General features: G+C 34.9%; 1 protein-coding gene across 1 annotated transcript in view; it reads left to right on the top strand.

Annotated features, from left to right (window-relative positions):
- The window catches only part of LOC119576395 (LDLR chaperone boca-like), an 11,495-nt gene extending 1,596 nt beyond the window's left edge, over positions 1-9,899 (top strand). The window contains exons 2-4 of the mRNA XM_037924073.1: positions 1,698-1,933; positions 5,611-5,755; positions 9,499-9,899. Of these exons, the coding sequence (XP_037780001.1) occupies positions 1,698-1,933; positions 5,611-5,755; positions 9,499-9,579 (462 nt within the window). The 3' untranslated portion in view covers positions 9,580-9,899. The remainder of the gene's footprint in view (positions 1-1,697; positions 1,934-5,610; positions 5,756-9,498) is intronic.
- Positions 9,900-10,000: the final 101 nt, after the last annotated feature.

Raw genomic sequence — 10,000 nt, forward strand, 5'->3', positions numbered from 1 at the left:
GAAAAGGATGTAAAAAGTACCCTATATGAATAATAATGAATGACTTTACATCACTAGGAGTGCATTTGACATCTTTACTAGAAATACATGTGGTAAATGGTTAGAAGGTCTATTCACCCTTGATCATAAGGATACTGGTATCAATGGATTTCTCTCACCTCTAACTACTCATATACATAAGAATTGTGCTGTAGAAATCCCCCTATACCCCACAAACATAGCCCTAATAGTAGAAGAGGGTTTGAAGGTTACCAAGAAAATTGCAGAGAAAAATATGGAAAAGGTATATGAAACATGTCTCAATTATCCAATAATGTGACTCTCCTGGGTGTGCTACTGGCCCCAACCCTCACTCCGGAATAAAAAGAATCCTCCATGTTTGTATAGCAGATGGAGCATAGGTACCAATCACAAAGAAGGAATTGGTTAGAGGATCTATCCAGAATACAATGTTATTTGATACAGGAGGCTGTCCTGCCCAGTACACTAATCTGTGAGATGAAGACCCACATATATTATGTAGTACTTGGGATATAGCTCTGACACACTCACCTAGGAAGACATAGAGCTGTGTTGTTTCCAAGGACTGATGGCACTACTAGCTTTACGGGAGGTAGTGAAGGAAACAGAAATGGAAAGAAAAATGTATATATGCTGTGCAGAGCATACCACTATATGACTAGATGAGACTAATTATGACATGTAATTCATGTACTGTCCACAGCATTTGTTGAGTATGAGCACAAGTTTCCCCCTCCTGTGGAAGACCCGTACCCAGTCCTTGGCTCTATTCTTTCTTGAATACTTTGGGATTATTTATGTTTCAAGGCAGGTTTGAGGCTTGGTAACCCCCTGAATTAGATAGTATAGGGTGTACAGCCCATTTTCCTTTGTATTTCACCCTGCATGTTAGTTGTAGGCTCTATACTGCTGTGAATAGGTGGAGGAGTTGGGGTTGTGGGATGATACCCCCTGGTGCTCTCTCTCTCTCTCTCTCTCTCTCTCTCTCTCTCTCTCTCTCTCTCTCTCTCTCTCTCTCTCTCTCTCTCTCTCTCTGTGTGTGTGTGTGTGTGTGTGCGTGTGCGTGTGCGTGTGCGTGTGCGTGTGCGTGTGCGTGTGCGTGTGCGTGTGCGTGTGCGTGTGCGTGTGCGTGTGCGTGTGCGTGCGTGTGTGTGTGTGTTTTAGAACAATGAATTCACAACTGTTTAGAATTGTATGGTTTTTGAATATCAGTATTTGAAAGTGGATTAAGGAAATACTTTCAATTTTCATTTGCAGATTATTATTCATTGACCATGTGCACACAGTCCTGTATAAGAAAGCTTAACTTGGATAAAAAATATCACAGTCATTTTTCAGGCACATCTTTAATTGCCTAATAGAAATATAACATTTCTTATATTTACTTTTTAAGATCTCTAAATAAAAAAGACAATATGAGATCCAAACATCAAGCTCTTTTCTGGTTTGCTGAGATTTTCATGAGAGTCATATTATGTTGAGAAAATTCCATGTGAAGAATGATAGTTCAAAGATCTTTTTAACTAGGTAAAATTAGAACAGATATTAAGATAAACACTTTATGTATATCTTTTCCAGAGTACCAAAGCTTTGTTTGTACAGAGAGAGAGAGAGAGAGAGAGAGACTTTGATTTAGGCCTTGCAGATTATGTGAATAAAGATATGATTATTTTCAGGAAGATGAAGAACCACTCCCTGAGGATGAGCTGCCAGAACACCTGCGATCTCCCCCCAAGATGAACTTTGACCCGAGCAACATAGGAGACCCCGAGCAGCTGCTGAAGATGAGCAAGAAAGGCCGCACCCTCATGATGTTTGTTCAGGTCAAGGATGAGCTCACTCCCGAAAAAGCAGAAGACATCACGAAGCTCTGGCAGAGTGCACTGTATAACAACCACATACAGGCGGAGAGGTAAGAAAGCCAGAGGGTAAGATGTAGAAGATTTATTTATTGTGACTTGGAAGTTTGTAGAATGGAGCATGTTTGTTTAGACTAACTCGGAAGAGAAGGAAGAATTTTATCAATTACTTTCACAACCTATTTTGGAAAAGTAGATTTTTATAAGGGAGAGGACTTGGAGAAATTTGATTTATTTATTGAATGGAAGAAAATATTGATTAGTGTATCTTACAACATTGAGGTTAATGTTTCATAGAAAAGAGAGGAAGATTGGATTTCTGGTGTAAATTTATTTGTTCATTCACTCAGTGGTTGAGAGGCAAAGATTTCGGAGAGAGTAGTGTGTGATTTTAGAATTTTTGTTTATCATAGGAAGGAACAGATGAACCCATTATCTTATATTGTTTAGAGATAAAGCTCTGTGGATAGGAAGGGGTTGTTTGTCACTGAAAAGAAAAAAGGTATTTTGTCTCATAGCAGTGTTTGAAGGCAAATAATTTATGGAAGTTAGAGGAAACTATGAGAATTTTACTTTGCTGAAGATAGATATTTTTTAATCTGATGATATCAAAGCTTTGTTCAGAACTTTGGATAGGGGTAATTGAGTTGCAGAAGGTAGACAGAGATATTATAGTCTGTTTGCTTGTCTCTGAGAGCTGGAGCCTAGAAACTTTTAAAACAAGGCTGAAGGCTGTTTAAAGGTCAGTGGAATTGACGATTGTCATAAATCTACAGTTTTATTTTTACGGATATATATTTGTATATGTATATTCATCAGTATAAATGTATTTATTTTAGATATAGAATTACTTTTGTAATTAAGTTAAAATTCCCATAGAAAGAATAAAGTTTATAGAGAACATCAAAGATGATTATAAAGGGTTGTAAAAGGATGAGTGACGTTTGAAGTAATTATGGAGATTCAGGTGTTCTCAGTCAACAAGATTACTATGGTCTCAGAATGGAATGATGCCAGTTTTAGAAACTTTTTCGGTAAATATTTGGTACTTGCCAGTGTTCTTTATTCAGTATAGAATTAGTATTTGCCCTTTCATGGATCCTTGTAAAATATTTTGTTTGGCTTCATTTTACATGTTGCAGAGAAAATAAATGGTCTATGCTGCATTTCTTCTGCTCACATCCAGCATAAGTGCATAAGTGTCTGTTTGGCTCTAAGGTTTATTATTTTCATATTGATTTGTTTTCCATTGATACAGATTTAGAATGCACCATTTTATTTAGGGCTAATGTTTATGTTAACCCATAGGATCCGGATGCCATCTTATTGCAAAAAGTACATGCATTAGGCTTGCTTGATTGGCCACTCTCATGGGTGTACAGCTTATAGGCCGGGCACATGAAAACGCTCGGGTGCGGTGGCAAGACTCCATGTCTCCCTTTTGTAGTGTTTTTAAGCTTTTTTGTCATTTTTCAATGTCCATATTTGTCATTTGATTTACTCTATCCAGATAGTAATATACTGTTTTCCTTACACACTCCCTATTATCAATAGGTAGTGCAAAACTCAGTTCAAGAATAGTAAAAAATAAGTGACATTTTTTAAACAATCCGCACTGCTGGTCAAAGCAGCCAGGAAAAGGATCTGAGCATGGAAATAGCGTCCTCCCTGGAGCTGGTGCTCTTCCAGTTTATCGATGGAAATAATGCAAATGCCCCTTCCTGAACGCCAAATGAGCTTTCTGCACTCGTGCCAAGGCTGTTCCATTACTCAAGCCTTCAGCCAAAATGCTCACAGTGGCAAGTTCACATCACCGCAGCTCATAGCCAGATTTTCCCATGATAGGATGTTCATGTACGGGTTAAGTTTTATAAACACTGTATAATATGAACCAGTGGATTTTCTACCTTAGGCCTATTTGAATTAGCATTTTTTAAACACTGTAAATGATCAGCATATACAGGTAATTAAGATAGAATTGACATTTTTAATTTTGACATTCTAGGGTATGCCATGCTTGGTGCACTTACAATAGCATATTTATTTTTATATTTACAGAAGTAATGACAACCTCATAGGCACTATATGAATGACCAATGCATAAACAACCAGTATGATATATCAGATATTTCTGCCTGAGACAATCTTAAGGTAATAAATACATTTAGGATGGCTTACTTATAAAGGAGTCACAGTACATATGCAGAAGACATGCTTTACTTTGATGTAGTGGATTGTGGCTTTAGTCATGCTTGGTGCTCGGTCTCTTGGGCTTAGAGCACGTAGAGGTTACGTCAGTTTTCAAGGTGTCTTGAATTGGGTTAAGCTATATTTCTTTCTGTGACACATGATATAGTGTGTGCTTTTTTTTTCATGTCTTGAAGTGCAGCCATGTCCCCTGGTGTATGTTATTTGTTAGAGGTGTTTTTTTAAAAGGAGAGAGAGAATATATATGCATGAATAATATCATACAACCAGGTTCAACGATTATAGGTATTCCATCCTCACAGCCATAGTGTAAATCTTGCATTAATGTAAATCGCTAAGCAACATCTGAGCCTGTTTGACCACTCTTGAAAATAGAATGGGGTAGTGTTGCATGGAAATTTGCATCTTTATATTTTGTTTACTGGTGCGATTTTTTCTTGGGAATTTTCAAAATGTTTTTACAAGAAGGAGGAATGTAGACAGATGTTCATTATGTCTTGTAATCTTTGCATATACTTAACTCTAGATATTTGCCCAGTTATATGTAATTAATCCATTGGATCCAGATGCTTCACCGCCATGATATGGCCCAAAATACGGTCACTTGGTTGGCCACTCTGACGGGAGCATGACTGTAGACTGGGCATACGTGAGCCTGCATGTGCGGTGACAAGACTCTAGCCCTCCCTTTTGCAATGTTAATTTCTCTTTTTCTTCATAAACGTTTTTAGCTTTTTTGCCATTATTCAGTGATCATGTTTATCATTTGGTTTGCTTTATCCAGTTGGTAATAGGCTTTTCCTTGCACAGACTCCATATCATCTCTCTAGGTAGTCCATAACTTGGTGCAAGAATAGTAACAATAAGTAACATTTTGTTATTTGTGTAATTTTTAAAAATCTTTTTGTAATATTCAGTTTTCTGTAATATAACGTGCATCCTCCCTGAAGCTGGCCTCTTCCAGTTACGGCTCATGGATAGTGCATTCCACACTCGTTTATCGATAAAAATAATGTAAAAACCTTTTCCTAAATGCCAAATGAATCTAATCACCCTCCAAAAGTTTCGTGCACTCCCAACCTTCACTCTGGCTTTCAGCTGAAATGCTCATGATGGCAAGTTTGTGTTACCCCAGTCCGTAGTCAGATTTTCATGTCACCTGCCCCTCATGCCAGACTTTTTTGTGACATGATAGTCATGTCATCTGGATCATAGGGGTTAATTTAGATCATAAAAGATAACCAGCGGAATCAGTGATACTAACCATATCACTGTAAATATGCTTACGAATTAGGAAAACAATTAGAGAAAGAAATGCTGGATCATTTCAGTGAATTCCCGAGTAGTTTAGATGCCAATAAAATTCGAATTAAGATAAAAGGCAATCTATATCTAATATTTGTCTAGAATAACATTACATACCTCTTTTAACACCTTAGTGCTACTACTACCACTGCCAAATTTTATACTGTAACCAACCCAGTTGATTTGCTTCATAAGATTTGCAATCATGTTCTCCCAGGTACATGGTTGACCAGAGAAGAGCACTCTTCATGTTCAAGGATGGTGCTCAGGCTTGGGACGCAAAGGACTTCCTGGTCGAGCAAGAGGAGTTCAAGGAGTGCTCGATAGAGAACAAGGTCTACCATGGACGCTTCACTCCTGAGGTAGGAACTACTTCTGTGATTTGAGTCTGTTTCTGTGTGTTGTGTACATTGTATATATTACTGGTCACTGGTTGGTTGTAATTTTCAAGGAGGTTTATGTGTATGTAAACATATGCACATACAGTTTATTATTTGAGTCATCTTTTTTTGATAGGACTAAACCCAAATTTATGTAAAAGAAAAATGATTAGTTAAGCCATAGTTCAAAGTGATTTTCTTTGATGATTTGAAAAATGGCCGTAGACCATGAATAAGTAGTGTATAGTCATTTGCTCACATGGGGTTGGTTACTGATGTAAGTATGGCACCTATGGCCTATGATTGCATATTTTACCAGAAACGCATGAAAAAGGTGCAATAACTGTTTCAACTATTTATGAAGAACGTGCTTAAAACTGATTTTCAAAACTCCATATAAATTTTACTTTAGTATCATCTTCAGCAGTAAATAATCTACACCTCGCTTATTTTTCCAAAATTAAGAAATCTAACTCCTACATGCCCTTCATGTCAAAGTGCTCTTTACAACGGAAACTACCAATTACGAGTCAAAATTTAATTTGTAGAGGTTGCATGGTACAAACTGTTAGAGCAAAGCAAACCAAAACATTATCATCATAATTTTTACTTTTTATTTTTCAACATCAGTTCTTCATACTCAGCCTACATACAGACCTCTTTATAAGGTACAGGGTATTACCCGGAGAGTCTTGTTGGAAAGCATATTTCATGTGTAAATGTAAATAAAATTAAAACTAAATCTCACTAAATTTTTCATCATAAATCATTGTGATTTTCATTTTTTTCCGATATTGATATAAAAGTGTTTTTTGGATATTCATGCATGTATATTTATGTGCAGTGTTGTTATCAAATGCCATATGCAAGATTGCAATAAACAAAAATCCATACAGGTGTACCTGGTGCTAATTACCTACATGTGTAGTTTACCTGTTGGTGCTTATGCCCTTGCTCCTCCCAAGTTTCCTCCTCCATGTATGCATACCATAGGCTAGCTAATGCAAAGTGACCTTCCATCCCTCTATTTTCTGCTTTGGATAACAGTTTGTACTATTATAGTTTGTAATAACTTACACTTTTTGGGTTATCTCATTATTTTCTGAATTCATTAATCTTTACCTTACTTTTTTATTTTTATTGTCTTTTTATTTTTATTTTATTTTTTATTTTATTTTATTTTATTTTATTTATTTATTTATTTATTTTTTCATTGTCTATTTCCTATTGGTACGTACCTTATACTACGAGTGGTTGACCTTGTGTGCACTAAACAGTTATTTGCTTATTTGTCCATAACTACAAGCAATGAAGAGTTACACTCCCTTAAAAGTCTCTATTTAGCCTCATATCCTGGAATATCTTATATACAGCAGAGCAAATATTGTGGATAAAATTGTATGTTCCTCATGCTTTTGAGTGTGACCTGAATGATGCGTGACACACCTGTCAGCATTGGGCTAAAACTACCTGGGATAATGCCTTGTCTTTAATTTGCTTCAGTTGTTACTTCTGTACATTAATCTTTACATTTCTCTTTTGTGTTTTTATTTGACAGTCTGTAGTCTTTTTTGTTGTTGTTCTAATTTTTATATAAATTTGTTTTATATAATTTGTACTATATTAAAATTTGTGCAGAGGTTAATGTAGTATAAAAAGAAAGTATCCTCTTTCTTTTCAGATTTTAGAAGTTATGATAATAATAGTTTTTTTAAATAAATATGTGCTAGGTTATGTTTAGCACATAATTTTTGCCAATTGCCTGAAAGCCATCTTTTGTAATCTCATGATCTTACCCAAAATACCATTTCATTTCCTCTCACTTCTTTCTATTATAGTTCTTTCTTTATTCAGTAGCTTTCTTAGCATTCATAGTAACAGCAAATTTGGGAGTCTTCTATCTCTTTTTTTTTTCTTTTTTTTGGTATGACAAGCAAGATGTTGAGGTTTAATGTATGTTCACTGTCCTAGTTTTCAGTTTTAATTTTCCTTTTTTTCCTTTTCCTTTTCCTTTTCCTTTTCCTTTTCCTTTTCCTTTTCCTTTTCCTTTTCCTTTTCCTTTTTCCTTTCCTTTTTCCTTTCCTTTCCTTTCCTTTACTTTACTTACTTACTTTATTTTACTTTACTTTACTTTACTTTACTTTATTTTACTTTATTTTACTTTACTTTACTTTATTTTACTTTACTTTACTTTACTTTACTTTACTTTACTTTTACTTTACTTTACTTTACTTTACTGTTACATCTTTTTAGTTATGTAGAAATTATGTTTGATTGGTTTTCTTTGGATAAGTTAGTGTATAGAAAACAATTTACGATTCAAATTGGTGTTTCCTTTCATAGGTTGTATTTCATAGTATGATGTAAATGTCAAAGAAGTTAATGTATAGTCTACTTTGTGTTTTTGATGCATTGTGTCTTTCTATATTTTCTGTTGGTCTGAAACTATAATCTGTAATCTTAACATTAGATAGTCATATAAATGTACGGAAGGATTTTTTATTAATTGCTTTTGCTACTTTCCAAAGTTTTTCTTCAGTTATATAAAAAGTGAACATCAGGCTGTATTGCGTATTACATCATTAGAAAGCTGATGTTATTGTATAATCAGGCTTGCTATTATCATGACATGTTTATTTATATAAAAAGTATGTTTATATATATAAGAAAGTACTCTTGTATGGGAATATGCCGACTGGATTTGCCTCAGGGTCCTGTTTCGGATGCAGCTGGTGTATTGCACTATTTGTTGTTGTATTACTTGTATCCAAAAATGATTTTTTTGATTTTGCATATTCATAGATGTCAATTTTGTTTGCTAGATCAAATCTTTAGTAACTGAATAGGTACATAAGAGTCCATATCAATAAATTAGGTTTGTTATCCTCTGTGTACAGGATGGAATATGTTATTATTGAGTTATAAAAAAGAGGTTTTCTCTCATCTTGCATATCTTATTCTTATGAAGTAAGAGATTGTATGTAATTATATACAAGGCTACTTCTCCCAAGTCTTCAGTACTTCCATTTTGTGTGTCATACTTCAAGTTACACTGGTAGGGCACCATATGACAGTTTGAGTAGTTCACACAAGAAGACTGACCTTGTAAACTAGAGTAAAGGTTACTTAAAAGTTTACAGCAGCAACAAGAGAGTGCAATGTTTTGGTTCGTGACATCTTCCAGGCATAGCAGGTGAATAATTATATACTAAATGCTGCCCTTTATACAAAGCAATAGCCATCTCTTTCTCTCTCAGGCAGTGCCCCAAGGCATTATGACATGTAGGCATGAGGGAGTCTTTTAAAGAACAGCATAAAATGTACTGCATAATAGCATGACAGGAATGATCCGTCACCTGGAGCCAGAACCAAGTCAGCCATGACAAGAACCTCACCTCATCTGAAGGCTAAAAGATTAAAAGATAATTGTAAAATTCTACAGTGCTATTGGGTTAAATTAGGTAATGTCAAAGGTGTTATATTTTCAGGATTTAGATGAATTTTTGTACTTGATCGTCATAGAATTCTTTGGCTTTCATAAAGAGTTCCGGTATAGTTGGAAGCCTGCATTAGTCAGTGTTGAGTGTTTTAGGAAACTGTATTTTATGTGCTAGATTTTACAGAGATGGTCTTTGAAACAGCAAAGAACGAGTAGATTTTTGTAAAATCCTTTGCCAGGGAATTTGTTGTGAGTTTTTTATAATGGATATATTTCATTATTTCAGGGAAGGAAGGAACGTGAAGGAGCGGAGGCAGCCAAAAAACCCAAAAAGGGAAACAAGAAGAGGAAAAAGGTAGAATTATAGGGTATTACTAGAAATCATTTAGTCTTAATTCATCCGTATTTTCATTCAAGTTCATTTAAGTTTAAAGGTCACATGTATTGTTTGTTACATTTATTGCTTGTATTCAATATTATCTTTATCTTTACGCTATACTATTTAGTGTTTTGAAGCAAATGTGTCATATACTTTTTTTTTTATCTTTGTTTTTGTTTTCAAAAGCGCACAGATTTGTTAATCGTTGTCTCTTGTTTGATTTTAAACGATAATGTTCCTGGTGGACTGAATTGCCAAAATTTGTTAGGGTTGGTGAAGGATTTTGTAATAAATGAATTTTACAAGAACATGTTTTATGAATATCCTGTTGATTGTGATAGCTGGTTCAGTATGGTTTTATTTCAGAATATTATCTCTTTGAATTACTCAGTGTTCGCTGTTTTGATCA

Source organism: Penaeus monodon, chromosome 8, assembly GCF_015228065.2.
Source record: "Penaeus monodon isolate SGIC_2016 chromosome 8, NSTDA_Pmon_1, whole genome shotgun sequence".
NCBI lineage: Eukaryota > Metazoa > Arthropoda > Malacostraca > Decapoda > Penaeidae > Penaeus > Penaeus monodon.